The 22,922-nt window shown below is 41.6% G+C and overlaps 2 protein-coding genes and 1 non-coding gene across 3 annotated transcripts; all 3 read left to right on the forward strand.

Annotated features, from left to right (window-relative positions):
- Positions 1-4,498: 4,498 nt before the first annotated feature.
- On the forward strand, positions 4,499-10,302 carry ankrd16 (ankyrin repeat domain 16). The gene is made up of 7 exons (XM_031869865.1): positions 4,499-4,951; positions 6,006-6,226; positions 6,325-6,367; positions 7,226-7,334; positions 7,428-7,589; positions 8,112-8,190; positions 8,919-10,302. Exons 1-7 carry the CDS (start codon positions 4,614-4,616, stop codon positions 9,080-9,082), a joined length of 1,116 nt encoding a protein of 371 aa, XP_031725725.1. The 5' UTR covers positions 4,499-4,613; the 3' UTR covers positions 9,083-10,302.
- On the forward strand, positions 5,047-5,134 carry trnay-gua (transfer RNA tyrosine (anticodon GUA)). Its single transcript is given in 2 exon segments — positions 5,047-5,083; positions 5,099-5,134. It is a non-coding gene; the product is annotated as a tRNA-Tyr (tRNA).
- Positions 10,303-10,380: 78 nt separating the features above from the next.
- gdi2 (GDP dissociation inhibitor 2) lies at positions 10,381-22,642 on the forward strand. Its single transcript, XM_031869864.1, has 10 exons — positions 10,381-10,513; positions 15,562-15,669; positions 16,406-16,505; positions 17,523-17,657; positions 17,937-18,135; positions 18,246-18,377; positions 20,018-20,117; positions 20,222-20,393; positions 20,656-20,855; positions 21,429-22,642. The coding sequence occupies exons 1-10, from the start codon at positions 10,469-10,471 to the stop codon at positions 21,579-21,581; spliced, it is 1,344 nt and encodes a 447-aa protein (XP_031725724.1). The 5' UTR covers positions 10,381-10,468; the 3' UTR covers positions 21,582-22,642.
- The last annotated feature ends 280 nt before the right edge of the window (positions 22,643-22,922 follow it).

Genomic DNA, 22,922 nt, shown 5'->3' on the forward strand with positions numbered 1-22,922 from the left:
AACATACTTGAGCAAACTCTCAAGATAAATCTTCAAAAAAAACTACATGGAAATAAATAGTATTACTCCCGCTGAGAGTTCTGGGAGAGGATGTGGACATGATGGAGTACAAGTTCCTGGGTGTGTCCATCGACAACAGACTGAACTGGCAGACCAACATCAACGCTGTGTACAAGAAGGGGATGAGTCGACTCTTTTTCTTGAGGAAACTTCGATCCTTCAACGTGTGCAGCAAGATGTTGGAGATGTTCTACCAGTCTGTTGTGGCCAGTGCACTGTACTTCGCCGTAGTCTGCTGGGGGAGCAGCATTGGAGCCGGAGACACCAACAGACTTAATAAACTGGTTAAGAAGGCCGGCTCCATCATCATAGCAAACAAGACTATCTGGAAGAGGTGGTGGAGAGAAGGACACTGAAGAAACTATTATCCATATTGGATAACCCGGAACACCCTCTCCACCACCTACTGCAGGGACAGCAGAGCACTTTCTCCAACAGACTGATCCAGCTCCGCTGTCACAAGGACAGATACAGAGAACCTTCCTGCCCACTGCCATTAGACTGTATAATAAATCACCTCTGGCCAGATCATCATCCTTCAAATGACTACAACAACGCTACGCGGTTGTTGCTTGTTGTTGGTGATTCTTGGACAACTGTTTAGTTTGTTTAGTTTACCTAGTTGTTAATTTAATACCATTCTAATAAATTGTATATACTGTGCATTTTTTGCATTTTTATATTTTATTCTGTTTTATCTTATTTTGTATTATTCTATTTCTTCAAATTCAATATCTGCTCTGTTATTTTATTGTACTGTATATATTATATTTTACTCTGTAAATTGCTGCCGCTACAATCTAATTTCCCCCTGGGGATGAATACATTTTCTATCTATCTATCTATCTATCTATCTATCTATCTATCTATCTATCTATCTATCTATCTAATATGAGTCTGTCTAGTGTTACTGTCCATCAACAGGAAGATTTCATGTCAAATTATAGAACCCATGACCATAAATCAGCCACAATTACATTTGTATTAAAATTTGTTTTTTACTTACTTTTTCTCAGGAGACTCATATTTCATGCTTGCTTCCAGCGACATCTGCAAACATACAGAGATAAAGAGAGCTATTTAGTCACTCAAGAGGAGGTAAAAAGATGAAATAGAGTGCTGCAGTAGGTACCCTCTCGTCTTTGCGCCGTACTTTTCTTTCATTGGCAAAGGAAGTTCCTCCTAATCCAAAATGTTTCTCTCAAACCAGGAAGAACTTCTGCCAGTACACTTCCATGTAGTACACTGGTGTACACTATATCGTTACTTGCGTAGTGTGAATTTCGACAGGGTAGCGTTGTCTCCAATGGCTGCTCGGCACTCACCAAAAGTGATGATCGTTAGCTAGCTAACAGCGGCAATGGCAGCTAGCTAGCGGCGTCTTAGTTTGTGGTGCCAAATGCTAAATTAACCCAATAAACAAAACTGATGGTTTCTATCCGAAAATATAGGTACATAACTTTTATTAGTATAGTGCGGAGTTCACCGGAGCAACTCCAGCCATTTTGTGATTTTATAGCAGGTTAAACCGGTTTAATTGATAACATTTATCACGGTCACATTCTTTTTAGTGTGTAACCCGCCGTTTCCGGTCAGCAAGCATGCACAATACCTGGGCCTTAAATGGATCGGGGCCAACCAATGTCAAAATGGCTGCTGTGGAAAGGGCCTATTGCTTAGCTGTAGTTTTATAGTGTATGACGCATTGAACAGATGCAGAGAGGAGCTCCGGGTTCTTTTGTTCATGGAGAACAGTGTGGTCACATTATATTATTATAGTATTTTTGTCAATTCAAGATTTGTGGAACCACTTTAGGGCCCTCATATTGCTGGATTTGATTAAGACTTGTTGAGGATGGGGTTGGTTGGATCCAAAAGCGATGGTCAAATTGAACACTTAACACAAAGACAAATCAGTAAAATGTGAAAATAAAAGCACACACAGAAATGCCACATGTCTTGCACATATGTGTTTGTGACTGTTACAAACTACCATGGTGACCGGACCTGCAGTAAATTCTCCGAGGCCCAAAGCCAGGAGACACTGGAGGACACATGGGGCTGTGCTTGTCCAAAACCTTCCATCACTTCCTTCCTTCCTGGTGCCAGGGCTTCTTCGAGGAATATGTTTGCCTTCCAGCTTTTTCAGCTTTTATATAACTACAGAATAGAAGTGCTTTCACAAGAAACAACAAAACGCTCATCTTAACTGTCCAACAGCTTAAAACCCCTCCTTTTATTCCCCCCCCCTCCATCCTCTGTAAATCGTCAACTCATGTAACTCTTCTCTTGTGCATTCGGTGCGAAGTGGCGAGCCCTCGGCAGGTAACGGCACACTTTTAAGTTGTTCATCAGTTTCACACCAGCAGTAGTGACTCTGTCTGCTTTTCATGTTTCAGCACTTGAACCGAATGAGGACAGGGCGTGCAGTTTGTGTCATGCATTTGTTTCTGGTTTGTTTGTCACTGTTTAGAGCAGCCCAAAACATCTGGACCTGATTAGCTCCAGATACTAAACTGGCCAGCATGGTAATCCACTCAAGACTTTCCAAATGACAATGCATTGTGCTGACATTTAATGTGTTCTTGAATCTTAATGCATTTAAAGTCACACTGTCAATGTTTTTGCATAATTCTAGCACCAAATATGAACTCTCACACTATATTATTTTCCTTAAATGGCTTCTTCAAGGCATTATCGAGGAATTGGGAGGCGGGATTTTTTTTTTTTTAATGTAGAAACCAGCTTCTGAGGTTGTAACTGTGTGGAATCCAGACACACAGTTACATGTAAACTCTCAGGGGGTGGGGGTTGGGGGTGCAAACCATACTACTCTAGTCATCACACTGCAAAAAATTCCTAACCTGGGTGAAGCGGTTAACTTTTTCAAGACTCACAATAAAGAAAATGTCTGTAACTTTTCGTAGATTTGCAATGGAGTTAAATCATTTTGAGGGAATTTTCTAAAAAACAATTTTTGAAACAAGCCTAAATGAGGCAAATCATTTCCCTCAAGGCCTAAGTATTAAAAAACAAACCCTCGCTCCAAAAAACTATGGAATTGAATTGACACAATGGCAAACTGGGTCATGCATTACACATTTACAGATTTTCTTTCACTTGGTATTAAAGTTAAAAATTAACACTTTTTTTTGTAAAGATAGTTATTTTTTCCAGTGTGGCAGGACAAAAGGTTCTCTCGTATAACATATAGAACAGGGTTGCATACATACCACAAAATGCACAAATCATACTTCACAATATACAACATACATATATGGGTAAAAAATGCATTATCTTAGTGAACATGCCCTGTAGAAGTCAGAGATAAATGGAGGTGTGTCCCTGTTGGTTTGATATGTAACTTATGAGTCATGTAGCACAATTTAGAGCACATTTAAAATATCACAAATGCAGCCTATACTTACCAGAAATAAAGACGGTAGTCAGTCTCATTCCTGATGTTCATGGTCCATGTTGTAAAACCTCTGAGGACTGAGACTCACCCTCACCAACAATCCCACTTTTCTCCTCTCTCTCTCTCTCTCTCTCTCTCTCTCTCTCTCTCTCTCTCTCTCTCTCTCTCTCTCCTTCCAGATGGGACTCATCTTTTTCACCAGCGCTCTGATTCGTTGCTGTCATTTAGCCAGAAGAAGCCACGGAGGAGAAAAGTGGGATTGTTGGGGCTCCATATGTTAAGCAGAAATGATACTGGAAACTGTATTTCTGCATAACTTACGGAGCCCTGGAGGTTAGTTTATTTTTAAATGTCTTGCTCAAGGCTTGCTACCGTACTTACTAGTACTAAGTGAGGAATACAAATCTATTCTAACCAGCGGGCTGAGCCATGTACTTAAAGTGGTATTTATCAATCTAAAACATTGGCAAATCACCTTTAAAGTCATATCCTGACAGAAATAACTGATTTAAAACAGGTTGGGGGTGTTTTAGTGAGCCAAATCGCAAATCTTTACAAAAACCACATTTCCCAAAAAGCCCAGCGTGTCGCTGTGCTGGAAAGGACGACTAAAGTTTATTCCTGCTTCAACAGTTTGGGATGTCACATTTGTTAGGCCTGTAGATATTAATAATATTGATCTATAAATATTTGCTGACCATGAATAATGTTTAAATTATTCAATTATCAACATGTATTAAGCCCTTTACGCGTTTTCCCTCACGAAATAAACATTTTTAGTTAGTTTAAACTTAAAGTAATGTTTTTATATGTAAAATTCGTATCAGTGAGCATTCCGACCGAAGGGGATTAGCGCCAAATGTTAACAATTGATTTGCTCAAATTACACAATTATTACATTTCAACAATAACAATAACTTTTGTTTGTCCTTGCCCTTTTTGTTATTGCCTTATGTATGGACAGATATGAACAGCGTAAGGTCATGGTTGGCCACTTAATTGTTTGCTACTCTGCGAAAACAACCTAAACAGCTCTCTCCGGCATGTCTTCAAGAAGCCCAACTAACTATTTTCTGTCATTTTGACTATTAAATCGACTTTGTGTTCCTGCTGCAGCCTTTAACCTCCACCCAACATGGACGAAAACACGTGTAAGCTGCTGGTGAAGCTCGCTCAGGAGGGACAGTTGAGTTCTCTGGAGAAACTCATATCATTAGGTGGCTCGGCGGAGGTTCAGACTGTCGGCAGTAAACACTTTGGTCGGTCAGGGGACACCCTGCTGCACTACGCTGCCAGAAAGGGACACCTGGACATTATGGAGTATCTAATAACGCGGATAGGCACGGATGTGGAGGTGTACAACAACGACTACAAGAGACCGCTGCACGAAGCTGCTTCCATGAGCCACCAGGCTTGTGTTAGCTACCTGCTCCGAGAAGGAGCCAAGGTGGACAGCTTGAAGAAAGCTGACTGGTGAGTACGAAGATATCGACCCGGTTACAATTAAGCAGCGAATAGTCGTGTACATATGTGGTAAAACCAAACTGTCGTCCTGTGGATGTCATCTCCCTTCGATAGCTCAGTTGGTAGAGCGGAGGACTGTAGAGGCAACATGCTGAAATCCTTAGGTCGCTGGTTCGAATCCGGCTCGAAGGAGATATATTTTGTTTTACTCAATTGAATATAGAGGCATTTTATCGTTATCTTAATATTATTTACGAAACTCTTGTCCGAGAGAACAATGATACGGAATCAGCAACAGCCGGTTTATCGATTACAAGCCCATTTTGTCCATGTCCTGTGGTATGGTTACATTCAACTCAGAGCTAAAAATCTATTTTGTCAAAGACAAAGCCTAAAAGCTGTGTCATAAAGGTATTTCCTCTTTCCAGAAGCCTCAAACACTTTCCCGTCCATCTGCATCAAAAAGTATTTCTTGGCCCTGCACATTAAAAAAAGTTTTAAACCAGTCTTCCAAGTTGTGACCATTTCCTTGCCCAAACAAGGTGATCGATGTACAATGCCTCAACAAAAGAAATAAATATGTAAAGTAAAAGTTTTAAAATCATACATATATATCTTTTTGTATTTTGATGTGTAAATAACATTTTAACTGCATTGTAAAAAAAACAGAGAGAAAAGTTTAGTCTTCCTACGCGAGGGACACAAAGTGGGCCTAATCACTTATTATTAGAGCTAATGCACAATTTAATATTTGATGACATGATTTAAGAACTGTGAAGGTTAGGATTTCACAACACTATACACCACACATCACAACAACATGCACAGTTCATTTGATGGTTCCTAGTCGAATAGTTTAAGTAAAGATTTAAAAGGACAGATTTGATCATTTACTGTGAACTATTTACAATTTTGAATGTAATTTCTTTTATTTGCAAATATTATTTCCCTGATATAATGTTTAAAAATCCTTTTTTTAATTGGCATGTGAGCTTGTTATGTGACTGACAACATAGATTTCACTTGGTCAGAGTAGACGTCAGTGTTGCCTCTTCTCTCTCAGGACTCCCATGATGATGGCCTGCACTCGGAGAAACCTCGGCGTGATCCGGGAGCTGCTGTGCCATGGTGCCGACCCCGCACTGAAAAACAAGGACGGCTGGAACTCCTTCCACATCGCCTCCAGGGAGGGTGATCCCCTGGTCGTCCAGCACCTGCTTGTTGTCGCGCCGGACGTCTGGAGGACGGAGAGCAAGACGCGCAGGACTCCACTGCACACTGCAGGTAAAGCATCCCTCACCATCCCCATGGATACGTTATGTGTGAGGAACCTCTTGCGTTCAACCTCAGACTATAACCAGCTCTCTCTCTGTCTCTTCCAGCGATGCACGGCTGTGAGGAGGTTGTTAGGATCTTGCTGGAGAGGTAGGCTGGACATTTGTACATTCTCGAAACACATCGCATGGAAAGTCCAGTTTGTGAAATGTTTCAATAAGCTCTGGAAACACTGTGATCTTTTAAGTTAATATGAATTTTTTATTTTTTTTTATACCTCCGTGCTGGCTACAGCCGTGGCTGGACTGATTATAATTTGGTGGTCAAAGGTCACTGTGACCTCACGAAACACCTTTTTTGGCCATAACTCGAGAAGTCATATGATTTCACACAAATGTCTTAATAGGATCAAATGATGACACTACGGACAGACATGGATGTAAACTGCAACTTGACGTTGACGGTTGACGGAGGCATGCTAATTCAAGTTGAGCAAACAGTTGCTCATTTGCATAACCAACAGATAAGAAGCAACATTAGCATTCATTTGGAGTTGTGTTTTGGCCGCTTGAGCTCTGTTTTGCTCTCCACTTCAAGCTCTTCAGTTGTTAAACGCTCCACTTTGTCCACCTGCTGTTTTGGTGGAGGGCAGGTAGAGGTTTAGTTAGTTACTGGGTTTAGCTCAAAACCTACTAGGTGCATTTACCACTATTGTGGAGTTTTCAGCTTTATTTGAAAATCTAAAATGTAGATGTGAAAATATACCTTGTGCTTGACTAGAATGTTTGTCAAAGTACTATTTCCAAGGTCAACAATCACCCTTTAAAGTCATTCATCTGCGTCATATACATATGATGCCTGATGGTTACAATCCTGTTTGTAGACACTGCAACGTCCACACTTTGATATGTGGGATGAATATACAGTAGCTCCATACTTTCTGAGCTTGATGATGATTCACAGATAACCATGTCTGACTGACCCTCACCTTCACTGGTCCTCTTCCAGATGTGGCTACGCCCCGGGCTGCACTGACAGCTGTGGAGTTACTCCTTTCATGGATGCCGTCAGGAACGGACACATTTCTGTGGCCCGGCTGCTTCTAGAGAAACACCAGGTAGAACAAGGCCTTTCAGTTCAATAATGCTTCAGCTTTTCTAGAAATTGAGGTATTTACATGCACTGCCACGTCATGACTTGTGTGCTGTAGGCGTCTCCAACAGCGGCTGACGTACTTGGGGCTCAGGCGGTGCACCAGGTCGCCGTCACCGGCCAGGAGGAGGCGCTGCGGTTCCTGGTGCAGGGCTTAAACGTAGACGTGAATCAGAGAGCCACCGACATCCAGCTCAGTGCCCTGCATTATGCTGCAAAGGTTGGATCAGTAACTGGGGTTCTTGTACCTTAAAGGGATACTTCTGCAGTTGCTAAGAGATACGTGGAAAGATTGTGGAGTAGCTCAAATCATTTGAAAGAAAAGGAAATTACAATTTAAATAGAAAATACATCCACATATTGAGTCAGCTGTAACACCCAAAACAACTGGCCTCACAGCATGCACGGTGAGATGATGATCTACATCTCACTGTGTGTGTGTGTGTGTTTGGTAATACACACCTAAAAGGGTCACTAGCAGTTAACAGGAATTAAGTCGAAGGAAGAGAAGGTCACAGCTCTTGATTACACAGATTAATAGTCATCAAATCATTGATTTGTCTGCTGTATTTTGTGTGATAGAAGTAGCATATGTGATATTATCTATCAAACTCTATAACTGATGCCATAGGTGTGGTTTATACAGAATAGTGCCAGTAGTACGACTACAATATGGGAATATTCACAAACACAACTAACACACCTTAAACTCTCCTTCCTCATTTCAATCTGTGCTTTACAGGAGGGCCACACGTCCACTATAAAAACTCTGCTGGAGCTGGGGGCAGATCTTCACGTTCGGGACAAAAAGGGAAGAACTGGTAAGCAGTGTATCACACTCCATGTTGGGTTTGGCACTGCAGCTCTGCAGTGGTGTCCCTTTCGTTCTAAACTAAATTAAAGCCCCTGGAAATGTGATTTCAAATCTTAAGTATCTCTCTATAATATTATTATTCAAGGCTAAATAACCAACGATGAAAGTTCAAGTTTAGAGAACAGCACACTTAAGTATTATTAAATTAGGCTTTCACAGTCAAACTCGGCTCATCTGCTTCATGTCATTTTGAGGATGAGGTGGTGATAACTTGAAAAGAAGATTTGAAGATGTTATGTCCTTTTCACTATTGATTACAAAGTTCATTTAAGAACACTATGGAAATATTAGATAGATAGACAGCTCAAGAGCATTTTATTCAAGCGCTGTATTGTCCCAAAAATCGAATCCTGAGGAAATGAATATAGAGGCTATGAAAAGAACAGTCTTCAGGCTTTGATGAAGAAACCTTCCAGCACAACTTGAATGCACCAGCAAGAAATAGCTTTCAAATTAGTTTAGGCTTTCAGCTGCATTACCGCATAAAACAAATACAACTGCGACCAAATAAATAAAGGCTACTAAACGAAGCGTTATTATTACGTGTGGACCAGCTAAAGCTCACAATAGTGACAGCAAATGGGGATCCACATAAAACGCGACATGGTTTTCAAAATAAAACCAATGGCGGCCTGGAGGGTCAAAAATCCTCTTCTGTTCTCCTCTCTTCCCCAGCTCTTCACATGGCCTGCATCGGGCAGCACGCGGACACCGCCAGGACTCTCCTGCAGCTCGGACTCAAAGACTCAGAGGACGCATGTGGCACGACAGCAATGCAGCATGCCAGAAAACCAGACGTAGTGCGAGTGTTTGAATGTGGCCTACCGGACCCATCATAACATAGCGTTTGTGGTACAGGATGCAGATGTGTGATTTAAGTAGAGAGAAGAACCTGAAACCTTTAATGTGATTAAAGTAAATCAATTTAGGGTGTAATAAATCTTAACTTGTTGTGTGGTGTATTATTGAGTGACAGAATTTGGGGACTTTAATCTCATTGAGTTGAACAAAGGTCTTGCTTTAGTGTCTTTTATTTACATCAGACCTGACTTTCGTGAATTAGACTGCTATAACTTGAAAAGTGCCTCCAAAAAGAACTTTAAAAGGCCATAATGGTGTTTGTGCCAAGAGGCCGGCATGGGAGTAAGTATCTTGTTTAGAGAACGCTATGCAGTGAGGTGTAGACATGATTGTACAAATGATTTGCCTTGTGTATGCCACACCTGCCTGTCTATGATTTTGTACAATTGTTGCTGTTATGTCAGACGCAAAACAAAACCTAAGCTTGAACCATTAGCAACCACCTCTGACAATTCTCTAGTCTTTTTCGCCGGCTGGTGTGCATTAGTTTGCATGAAGGCCTCGTTTGTCAAAACCGGTCTGTGTAAATGTGTTGTATGTATTGAAATGTAGTTTTAGGCTCCTGAGTTGAGTCACTTGGGTGAGTAATACAGAGGCTGACTTTGTGAACATCACTGGGTTTACTCAACAGGTGTGTCTACCATAAATGTAGTCCACTCTGGCAACACAAATAGTGTAAAGAGACTGCAAGGCATTGTACATCATTACACTTGACTTGATGGTGGAATTCCTCATATGACATGATGAGTTCCTACAAAAATAGACATTTTAAAATAGGTAAAACTTAATTGAATGAGAGTGACCATGTATTCTACATACAAGGTGGGAGAAACTGTAGAGAACACAGAATGTAAGACGAATGACATTCAACAATAAATAACATACAATAGCACTTGTTATTTTAGGTCATGTGGTTAGAAAGCAAACCATTAATAAATTGTATTTTAAGAAAAGGTGAAAACGTTTTTTTCAGAAGCCCAGTTGACTCATTTACCAAACCAAGGCAAAGTGTGAAATATTATCTAAATGCATAACCTGAATCTTAAGATATGCACAGCACACGACACACAGTACAGTAAGAGGCTCGTGGTGAGAACTTAAGACGTTGTAATTATTATAACATGTCAACTGGCTGGTCTATCTTGGTATTTTGTCTGCCTGTCCTCTTGCGTCTCTCTATTTCTTAAATAATAAGACGTTATATCTTCACACACGCGCTCTTCTTCCAAGTGATTGACAGATGAGAAGCCCCGCCCCCCGAGGCGCCTGACGCTGAACCGCAGCCCCTTCTCAGTTCCAGCCCCGCAGATCTCCATTTTCTTCTTTCCCGATATTCTGTAGCGGAGGAGTGAAGACTTGGAAAAATGAATGAAGAATACGACGTTATCGTTTTGGGCACCGGGCTTACGGTGAGAAAGAAACAAACGATGCATTTCGCATCGTGGAAGTGATTTGCAACCTGTTACCGACGCAGTTAGCGCTTTGAACTAACGAGGCCTAATCAGCAGGGCTAGTGCTAAATAGCTAGCTTAGCCGCTAACCGCGAGTGAGCGAATACCTGTTAGCTAAAGGAAACTGCGAGCAAAGTAGCTAACGGTAACTGTTAGCACTATGCTAGCTTCAAATGCTATCGGTGTCTGGAAAGATTAACGTTACCTAAATGTTAACGTACTCAAGATACGTTCAACTCTCACTCTGTTGTGGCTTTACGTTGTTCTGGGGACTATGAATGTAGGTACATCGGTAATTTAACTGGTTATTTGGACGCCAGTCTCTCAGTCAAGATAAGGTTATACGCGGATGATTAGTCTGCTAACGTTAGCCGACCCAAATTAAGCTAACTAATCAGCCCGCTAACAACAGAATAATTGCGGGTCAGCTTTCCCGACTAATCTCTCGTGCACGGAACCTGTCAACTCGGTTGTAGACTTTATCGCAGTCTGTGTTGTTTTATTAAAGTATTAAAAAACATTAAGGAGCTAACTAAAGCTTCCTTGAGATTATGCTATGCTCCTGGACTCAACAGGCTGGCGAGTAAAAAGAAGCTGTCGTATACAGTCTTAATAATTAAAGTTAACGAAGCCTCATCACTTTAATGATAGGGCGTTTTGGTAAAGACCATACTGACTGATTATCCGAAATCACAGGATTACTGTGGACTATGTGACTGTCAGTCAGGAACTTTATCAATGGGTTGATAACCTATAAATTAACTTGAAATTCTTGTGTCGTTTCAACTTGCATATTAAACGCCAGAGAAGCTGAGGAGGATGTGAGGTGGCAGATCATGAGCTATTCCCCATGTGTAGGGCTTGTTTACCCGGATATTAAGCTTGTCAGTGTTGACCATGCAATAGCCTTATTATACTACAGGCCTCCCGACTTTCATCTTCATCTCATCTCATTCCAATACAATAATATTTTCACAAGAACATGGCCATCTGGATTGACACTAAGTGGTGTGAAAATAAATGGTGGACAAAAACTGCGTTGTTAGATTCATAACAACTGCTTCTATATCCGCATTTCTGGGTCTTCCGGTTGTTCTGGTGCATGACTGCCGTGACAGTACCGCGAGGCCAGTGGGCAGCTTCCTGTCAACTTTCATAGCAGTTTCTGGACTGTTCTTAATCTGAAGAGCCCTAGTACACAGTTTTGATTCTGATGTCATCTGCGGTTCAACACAGCCTTACGTTTCTATAAATTTATATTTTTTATGATGTCAAACACTGAGTTGCAAAGTGCTTTGCTTTAGGTTCAGAGCACGCTGAGGTGGCAGCAGAGCAGAAAGGGGCTTAGTTAACTTCTCTGGTGGGCTGAGTGTTGAGTTAGCTCACATTTGGGTGTGGTTCCACCAAGGCTGAGGAAACGAAAGTACACTGCAACTAATCTGAGAGCTAGACTGACTGCCAGCCCTGCAGACCGCTGCACAGAAGCTTCACTTTATTTTTACTTCCGTTATGCAAATAAGTGACTTAACTTCTGTATATTTGACAGATTACCATTTTACATGAGCACTACTATGACTACTAACTCAACAGGTTACACTGAATTCTAATCATCTAATGTATATTATTTATGCAACAGTATGCACTAGTTTTGTGTTCTTCAATGGAATATTTTCTGCCACCAATGGCACCTTTTTATGTCATTGGGTTATGCAACTGGGAGATGGGGTTTCCCCATCTGTCCACTACTAATGACACATGAGGGGAGTGGCTTGGCACAAGATAGTACAACAAAAAATTTAAATCTTTTGAGCTTGTGTAAACCACAAACCTTATTTAAGGCATCTAACCAAAAATCCATTTAAATAAACCCATCAACTTTGACACGAGGGAACCAGAAGGGCAAAAATGCTGACTCATTTCCAGGTTTTAGGACTCATTCCTGCAGCACTGACTGGGGGGGATAGTAGTGATGGACAAAACTTTTACTTAGCCTCCCAAGAAAAAACTAGCAATACTGCAGTGGAATAAAGTTCTCCATTCAAAACTTTGAAACTAATTTAATAAAGTTTTAGACTTTTTTCCAGTATTTTTTAACATATAAAAAATCTTTGCCTCCAAACTGATTTATAAAGAATAGAATTGGTAGATTACTCCAAAAACTAAATGTTTGTTAGTTGCAGCCCTAAAGTTTAATATACACAAGTATATAAAGTAAAACTATTCTTTTCATCGTGCTAGATAACTTTTGCCTTCTCCAGTAAGAAGTTTACAGTTGCTGCTATCTTTGTGCCCATCAAAAGGAGGATATGGTATTTAACGAGAGGAAATGGACACAATGCTTGCTTTCACTCGCTATATAATGAATAAGGGAGGTCTGTTAAACAATCAATTACACCGTACAAAGCTTAAAGATTTCCGTTACTACTGTAACTTTATATTTACCAAATTCTGCTGGAAAATAATAATCTTAAAAATGAAAATGGCTCTGAAGACATTTCCATCTGATTTTATAAGCTCATCACATGTTTTGCATGTCGAACTTTAATCTGCTGTGTATCTAACAGATCCAACAGATTTAAAACACTTGAGAGCAGTTTAGAAGTTTTAAGTTTCATAAACTGTAAGCAAGTATAGTCCTGCCGTGGTTGTAACTCCCTGTCATGTGATGGAATTGTTTTGAACTGCAGACACACATCCAGTTCTTGTCTTCTGTGTTGGACTTTGTTGCCTCTCGCACACATTTTTATGGGTCTTATGTGTTAAAAATTGAACTGAGAATTTTGCCTTTGGTCACAATGGTTTGGTACTGGCTTGATTTTCTGCCTGACTGTACACTGGATCAGTGTTTGTTTTCCTCTGTCAGCATGGCCCCTACTAGCTGGCTGATGTAGTGCTGGCTGATGTAGTGAGGACTACGCTGCCTCCGGCTGTGTGTCAACGCCTGTATTCATACAAGCAGCTGTAGGTCGGCTTCAATCACATGTCACCAGAAAGGAGTGACAGTGACGCATCGGAACTGCTCCGTCTTCCCAAAAGAATGATGAAAAGCCTGAATTTATGCCCTTCAAGTCAGCGGCATTGCAAGCTCAGACAATAGATGAAACCCAGACGTTTATAGAGGCGATCCGATTTCACTGGCGCATGTTATTTTGGGAGAGCACTTATGCAGAAAGTGCAGTAAATACGAGGTTATGAATGGGCCGCTTTATTGTTTCAATGCATTCAGCTTTAATAACAGCAGTCTGTGCAGGCCCCACCAGCAAAACTAAATTTCATACACATTCATTTATCATCCTGTCCTGGAGATTTTGTGGAGATAATTATATTGACAAAAGTCACGGATTAAAATGTCTATAGACCTTGTGATAATCGTACAAGTTCATTGCGTGTTAAACTGCGCGTTGAGTCCAGTAAAGTGAGGGCCGGTGGAGTTTATTGTGGGGAGGTTGCTCTGCCGGTTTTTGCTGTATTGTTACTGGATGGAGGCAGACATTGCTCCCTCTTTTTTGAGTCTTGAAATCATAAAAGTAGTTGTTAATTTGTGATGGTTATCTTGCTGAAAAAAACCAACAACTTGTAAGAATCATAAAAATGGGTTTATAACCAGTATGAAGTTGGGAAACAGAAATGTCTCTTCTGAAAGAAAGAAATGGTACAAACCCAGAAACTTCCTATGTCATTACAGGCCACCATCTCTACACTGAGGGAGCGAAGGTGACATCCAGTGAAAGTTATGAGGCGCTGGTGTTTGTTTTTTGGTCATGTGAGAAATGAGTTATACCTTGCACGGCCATATTGTAAAGCTGTCACTCGATAGTAATTATTTTAGAGGAAAGTCCACACAGTCACATGATGCACGCAGTAATCGCATTATGGCCTTTGGTCTGTGCGAATTCCAGTGTCTGGTCAACATGCACATTTTCCCTCATCATAACCAAGGCACTGAGACTTAAGTCCATGTGAAGGCTATAATCATCCGCCCAGCTCCGCAGCAGCATGTCAGACATTATGTTAGTACTGGGTGTGGCAGAACTGAAGTCGTGGATACCGTCCTATTCCTGTTTCTGTTAAACTTGGTAATACGGTGTCCCTTCAGTCTTTTGTGTCCAAAGCCATCTTTAACATTTACTCACGATTGTGAGTGACACACAGTGGAAAATCTGAATAAGGGGTTCACAGTACTGAGGGGAATGCAGGAAACTGGAGTCAGGATTTGTAATTATACATTAAATTCGACAACAGCCATCTGTCACTCTTTATTAAAAAGTGGTTAATGTGAGATCGATCATTAGAGCACAAACGGAACAATCGCATACATGCGTTTAGTGTTCCGATGGCGATAGTGCTTTACCATTACCATCAGCATCCTATCAGAATCAGAACCGTTTATTGCCAATGAATGTTGCACATAAAAGGAATTTGTCATGGCGGGTGGTGCATAACAAACAATCAACAACAATTCCACACTGTGCAAGAAATAGAAACATATTAAAATTTACAATAGAATATAAAAGAATAACAATATAAAATAAAGTGCACAAACAGATAACGGTACTATAAACAAGTATGATGAAGTGGAGTGTAAAAGTGTCGAGTGTGTTTAAATAAATAAACAGAGAAGGGGAATGACCGGTAGGAAATTGTCCTGGGGATGACAGAGTCAGTGGGGGTCCCGGGCTTTGTTTATGAGCCCAATTGAAGACGGGAAGAAACTGTTGATGTGGCGTGAGGTCTTGGTCCTGATGGACCGCAGCCTCCTGCCAGATGGAAGGGGCTCGAACAGTTTATGTCCAGGGTGAGAGGGGTTGGCTACAATCTTTCTTGCTCGCTTTAGGAACCTTGAAGCAAACAAGTCCTGGAGGCGAACAAGTCCTGGGGGGATGGCAGATTGCAGCCAACCACCCTCTCAGGAGAGCGAATGATGCGCTGCAGCCTGCCCATGGCTGTGGCTGCTAAGGACATTGGTCCTGGTCTAATTCTTCTTTTGGTTGTTTTTCTCCCAACAGGAATGCATTTTATCAGGAATCATGTCAGTGAAGGGGAAGAAGGTTCTGCACATGGACCGCAACTCCTACTACGGAGCTGAGAGTGCCTCCATCACGCCTCTTGAAGATGTAAGTTGATCTGTGATGCTGCTGGCTCTGCTTTGTTACACTGGGGCGGTCACATTGGTTTGAAATTAAAAGCATGAGGACATAAGGAAGCAAGAACTGTGGAATTGTGATATATAAACATCAAAATATTTACTTCGTATCTTAAAGCTGACATCAACAGCTGGAGAAACAGGGTCTGCAACCAGTATAAAGGTGGTCGTTCAGACGGGGTTCTTCGCTGCCCAGATTTTATACGTATTGTTGTTAGCGGTGTTACTAAGGCTTTGTTTATACTTGCGCTGAGCCCCGAGCATGAACCTCCACTATGAAGGGATTGTAGTCATCTGTAAACTCGTATCTGAAATTCATGGCATCTTTATTGCCTTTGTACAAGCCCTGTAAAGAAACAAGTCAAATTAAATGCATTATAAAGAAACTAAGGTTGAATATCCTGTAAACTGTTTGATTTGGCTGCAAAATATTTACTCAAATGTAGGTTTTTTAGACCCGTTTCTAAAGCATTTTAAAAGCGAGCTGGCCTTCTTTGTATAGTCCCTAGACATGTTGATAGTGCTTTCATCAGTGAACTGTTTGTGGCGGTCACGTGATCACCAAGTTACAAAAATTCTGAGCTGCACGACCAAGCGCTGCGACCACTTGCTAATGGAGGCCTTACTTCCTCAAATGCACCTCTGGTGTAATTGTAAGTTACTGGCTGTAGCTTGTGAATCAAGTCTGGTTCTGTGTGTCTCTACAGCTCTACAAGCGCTTCGACCTTCCAGGCAAACCTTCTGAGTCGATGGGAAAAGGCCGGGATTGGAATGTGGACCTCATCCCTAAATTCCTTATGGCCAATGGTATTACTTGGATAACTCGCCTGTTTTAATGGTTCTCAGCAAAGCTGTAAGCTTTAGCTTGTTGTTAGTGCTGTATGTGTCATAGTTCAAATATATATTTAATATAATTTAATATATATATTTGATATTTAAAGCCACTCTAAGTAGCAGCAGGAACTGCTATACATATCATTAAAGAGTCTAAATTGACATGGATGTTAATATTCAATAAATGTTTTTTTACCAATCAAAGCTGAGGTAGGCAGTTTATTTTTGGTGCCATCGGGCAAAAATTCCATAATAACCCTTCAGCATATTGTAACTCAAGTGGTAGCCTAGGTTAGGCTTTTGGAAAAGGCAAATAAAATTAAAAATGGCAGAATCTGAAAAAGAAAAGCCCTCATTAAGCCCCTCCCACGAGCATTGGCATATCGTCCTTCATACAGTAACAAAGTAATTTCTTTGCAAACTTTTGGACCTGTAAAGGGAGATGACATACTGTGATTTTAGGCAAAGCATTTCAGAAATGGAGAGAAAATGTTGCTAATAGCTTAGCCTGCTGCTAACTTTAGCTGTCAGGACTGCGCTGCAGCGGTTAAGGTTAGCAGAAGGCTATCCTATTAGCAACATTTTCTCTTAATCTCTGAAACGCTTCGCTCATATTCTCAGGCTTTCTTTTAGTTATGTTGTTGGCAAGGCAGTAGTCGCCAAAAGTTGGAATAGCAACTTTTCTTGCAGGATATTCTGCCATTGAATCAGGCGTTCACTAAAGCGACGTGCAAAGGAACGCCCTCTCGCTGAAATAACCTGTGATTGGCCAAAGTCTCCCATCACTGGCTAGATTTTCTTAAGCCTGCAAACGGAGCCAATGGGAGGTGCAGAAGTCTAGTTTTCATTACGACCACTTGAATTAAAATATTCTGTAAGGTCATTATGGATTTTTTGCCCAATGATGGCAAAAATATACTGCTTACCCGGCTTTAGGCAATGGCGTCTTTTTGTGACCGTAACGCTGATGTTTGCGTCTCCTTCCCTCAGGTCAGCTTGTGCGCATGCTGCTGATCACAAAGGTGACCCAGTACCTGGATTTCAAAGTGATCGAGGGCAGCTTTGTGTACAAGGGGGGAAAAATCCATAAAGTCCCCTCTACTGAGACCGAGGCTCTGTCATCTAGTAAGTCATTTAAGGACGCAGCGCCAAACGATTATAAAAATGTGCGGACAGCTTGAAACCATCGAGGAAATATTTTTGATTTAATATGCTGTATTTGTGTCTTTCTACAGAACAATCTTTGTATTACTTGTTAGTCGTTGTTTTTAAGTAGTAATGTTGTTTGGGTCTAACCCATAACACTCAGCTGCTGGTTCCGCTTTGCGTTGCAAAGCTTGCCCTTCACCCACTTAGTTGCTTTCGACACGGGCCCACTCAGTCTAAACTCTCGGTCTCCTAAAGGTCTGATGGGGCTTTTTGAGAAACGGCGCTTCCAAAAATTCCTCCAGTTCATCTCCAACTTCGACGAGAGCAACCCCAAAACCATGGATGATGTCGACCCCCAAAAGACACCCATGCGAAACATTTTCCAAAAGTTCAAACTGGGCCAGGAGGTCATGGACTTCACCGGCCACTCACTCGCCCTCTACCGCACAGACGAGTCAGTGCTCTTTCCAGTTGTTCAATAAGTGCTATTTTTCCAATAAACTTAATTGCACGTGATTGTGATACCATTGCAGTTTTAAATGGTCTCCATCTCTCTCCACTCAGTTACCTGGATGAACCCTGCATTGAGACGATAAACCGGATCAAGCTTTACAGTGAGTCTCTGGCCAGATATGGAAAGAGCCCGTACCTCTACCCACTCTACGGCCTGGGGGAGCTGCCACAAGGGTTCGCCAGGTAGGGGACTATTTGGATGTATCACTTTGTTGCATCTGCGTGCTGCTGCACACAGCGGAGTTCATTTACTACACCAAGTAAAAAGGACTTTTAAATGCTTGGAGTAGTCTTGAAAATTCCAGCAGCATCAGAGGTGTAAAACACATTTATGTTTACAACCAAAACGCACAAACGAAAGTTATTGTAATTTGATCCGTTGATTTCACCCCATTATCAGCATGGGTCACGGGTTGCAGCAGCGACTGTGACACACAGCTCATTGTTTTCAGGTACTTGAAGTTCCTCAGCGTCTGATTGCCCCAATTTGCGTCAAAATCACACTCTTTTTAAAAGTCATAATCTGAACACACGGACACCTTCCAATGTTCCTTATAGAAAAAACAGAAGCTCCTTAAAACTCAGGAACTGACCTGTGAGCCATCAAATTTCCTTCGTATCAAAGTCACACAGTGATGTCGTCTGTTTTTTGACATGATTGAGGCCTGTCAACAAGGCTCTTGTGGAACCTGTGGACGCACAAGCACCAAGTACATAGTTTAATGTTTTTAACATCATTATAATGTTCAACAGCTGCACTCAGGGGATTAAAGTACTGAAATTGACCTTTATCAAACATAAATGGTGGCTTCATTAGATTTAAGTGTCCCATTAGGTCTTTACTACAACAAATATTTTGACTGATCAGCAGGGCTGGGTTGTATACCTGTTTCATCACCGTCACCAGTTTCCCGTTTGGTCACGACACAGATTTTGCAATACCGTCTTTAAACACGCGCACGTTTTGGTATTTTCAAACTTTTTCTGTAAAAGGTAATGTCAGCTTTTTTTGTTTTTTCAGAGATGAAAATTATTTGAAGTGTAATGTAATTCCCTTTTTGGCCGTGGTGAAAACAGGTGAAACTCTTTTAAATAAGAAAAAAACAATTATATGTATTGTTCCAAATATTATTTATTGCTTAGATCAGTTCACAGTTACTAGGCTACTAGCTCTAAATGAATTCCATTACATTAACATAATGGAGCAGGCTACTCCTCCCAAAACACATTTAGGTCAATACCTCATTTTGTTCTTATTTAGAGCCAATAAACGCAACCTTCTAGACATATGCCTAATGTCACATGTATGAATAAACCGTGAATTCGATCCAATATTTGCTACTGACGTTTCTACCGTGGGTCCACCCCCAATACGGCCACAAGCGGGGGGATGTTGACAGCAAATTGACGTAACGTGATGGGGAACTCATTGCTTTTGGTGTATGCGAGTTGGCACAATGTGGTATTTAATACTTCTGGTTTTAAACGGAGTTCAGCTTAAGATATCTGATCCTTTTGATATACATTATGTTCTCTCTCTCTCTGACTATGCCGTTGGCTAAATAACAGACTTTCCATAAAGAAAGAGGAGGGGCCTACCTTTTCAGCAGTGCCACCTTGTCTCTAGGTCTTTGCTGAACATTTTCCTAATGGGTAGGTAGTGAGACCGGCAGCCTTCATTGTCCCCAAACGACCGATAACTGACTGCCAGGCTGCTAAATCCCTTATCTCTGACTCTGGCTGCTTAAATCAGAGATAAGACGTTTGTTGCCTTTGGGGGGAGATAATAGGAAGCAACATCTCACACTTTTCTTCCATTCCAGGCTTAGTGCCATCTACGGCGGGACGTACATGTTGAACAAGCCCATCGACGAGATCGTGGTGGAGGACGGGAAGGTGGTTGGAGTCAAGTCCGAGGGAGAGGTGAGCAGTTTGCTTTCCGACGTGTTTCGTGTGTCCCTAACCCTTTTTCCAGGAGTTAAACCTTCCCTTGACCTCTGACCTTTTGGCCGTTCGCCCCAACGCAGATCGCCAGGTGCAAGCAGCTGATCTGCGACCCCAGCTACGCCATGGACCGCGCCACCAAAGTGGGCCAGGTGATCAGAGTCATCTGCATCCTGAGTCACCCGGTCGCCAACACTGGTGACGTCAACTCTTGCCAGATCATCATCCCCCAGAACCAGGTCCAAAGGAAGCATGGTGAGCACACACAGGAAATTAATGTGTACTATTTAATTTCTTTATTATCTTAAAGAATGTAAAAATCCAGTGTGACACCTCTGGTTTCAACAGACATTTATATTTTCAGCCTCCACCCAAAGCTATGATACATGGAAAATGCCTAGACTGCCAGCTGACCCATATTAAATGTACCTTCGTAATGTGTAACAACAACCGATCATTGAATAACTATTTGAACTCACCAGCAGACGCTAACCTTCATCTTTTCTTCGGTTTCCAGACATCTACGTTTGTATGATCTCCTCTGCTCACAACGTGGCAGCACAAGGCAAGTACATCGCCATCATCAGCACCACAGTGGAGACAAACGACCCCGAGAAGGAAATCAAGCCGGCCTTGGACCTACTGCAGCCCATCGAGCAGAAGTTTGTCAGCATTAGTGAGCAGTATGCACCCACCGACATGGGCGCCGACAGCCAGGTAGGATCTTTTTGTTCTATTGTTTGTGTTTCCACTCACTTCACACTTGCTTGAGACGAGTGGCACAACACAGTTAACAGTGAACATCATCTGCTGTACACTTGCTCAGATAATGACCCCATTAGAATGTAAAACGTCCCCTGTCCACCTCATTGTTTTTTAGATTTTGTTTAATGTTAATATTGTAACTTCAGAATGTAACTGTTGTGCGGTTTTCTGGTAAACTTGCAAAAAAGGAAGTACCACTCATTGCAGCGATCCTTGCATGTTGCTGTTTTGTAAGAATACGCCATCTTTGCACCACTTGGCTTTTTTGCGGCCAGAGTGTGTGAGCAGAAATTTACGTGTCTGCACAGGAAACACTTCTGTGGTCGGATTCCTTCCGTCTGTAAAACTAAAATCAGTTGCCATTTAACAGAAGAATTACTGTGTTTGGAAACTTTTTGTTTTGTAGTTTATCTTGTCGGCATCGCAAGAATCTAGATTAAATCCAACTTTGACTGTTCATCTGTCTCTGCGCACTGAAAGAATTCTTCCAATAAAAGGCCTCTTTGATCCGGTTTTCTCCCCTAGATTTTCATCTCCCGCACGTATGATGCCACGACTCACTTCGAGACCACCTGCGACGACATCCAAGACATCTACAAGAGGATGACGGGCTCAGACTTTGACTTTGCCGAGATGGAACGCAAGAAGCAGGACACCTTCGGCGACGCCTGCGATTAGAGGAGAGGCACCCGCTGCAATCCTGATTATTAAAGACGACGACAACTGAAATCTTACAGAAAATAGTGAAAAATAAAAAAAACTACACAAAAATGTACACACCAATGGCTGATCATCCGAGTAAACGGTTTTGCCCATTGAGGAAGTTCATGATATTTAGAGATATGATATAGTGTTGTTGGATAGGGTTCAGGGAGGGAGCTATGCTTTTTAAACCCACACTCGGATGGATGTTGCACTAAACACTGGTTATACCTAATATACAGTAATACCCTACATTCTTCTGCCTCATCATGTCGACATGATGCATAGTCCAAAGATGCCAAATCAAATGATAATTCAAAAAACGATCTTACATAGTGGGTATATGTGTCAGCGGGGTGGGGTGTCCAATTGTTCTGTCATTGTATAAAAGGCGTTTGGAAGATAAATAATATCTATACATCAGTTATTGGTCTCTGCAAATATTCTTTCATGTCAGGGTGAGAGAGAGAAGCGGCTTTGGCTTCGTGTGTCCGAGTTAAATCATGCGAGCGGAGGAGTGTTCCTCCGCGCACATTCAGGCCCAGCAGCCACAGACAGCCGTGTGAGGCGGCAGCTTCCATCGTCGGCTGTTAACGTGGGTAAGGGGTGTGTGGGCTTCATATTTCTATGTCACTGTTTTGTTTTTTTGTTTTTTTTTTAATATTAAAAAAAAAAAAAACCTTTCCTGTCAAATCTCCATCACGGCCCGACGCATCCTATAAACCAAGACACAAGGGCAACTGGTCCAGCATTAACTACCCAGACCTGTGTATCCGACAGCTTGAGTTACTATAATGCGTCAGTGATCTAGTAGTTTCTGTTCCTGTATCATGCATCATGCAAAGCATTAACAGCAGATTGGTGGGATGTGTGGTTGACTGTAATTGCTTAAGGACCAAAATGTGTACTGCAGCAGTATTGAATTGATGAGAGCCCATTTGGTATCTCCTGTGTTGAACAACTTAAAAAAACAAAAACATCCTGGGCTCAAATGATTTCTATACTGCAAAGTAAAAACAACTTTGTCAAAAACCAAAGCTGTGTTTGATCACTTTTTCCCCCTCACGTGTGGAGTGAACGGTGATGAATGTGTGCAACACAAGCAAAACGCACCTCTAGATTTCTGCTGCTCACAGCAGCTTTTTTACTGACGGAGAGGCTAACGATGAACTTTTGACCGACTTAAAACAAAATGCCTGGTTATTTATTAACATTGATCTGAGTTATTGCAGACTATTGCAGCAGTCGGTTTTAACTGCTGTAAAGTCTGTTGGGTTTTGAATTTACAATTCATGACAAAAGATGCAACATTTTATT

Source organism: Anarrhichthys ocellatus, unplaced genomic scaffold (assembly GCF_004355925.1).
Source record: "Anarrhichthys ocellatus isolate YVR2014 unplaced genomic scaffold, GSC_Weel_1.0 scaffold49, whole genome shotgun sequence".
Taxonomy (NCBI): domain Eukaryota; kingdom Metazoa; phylum Chordata; class Actinopteri; order Perciformes; family Anarhichadidae; genus Anarrhichthys; species Anarrhichthys ocellatus.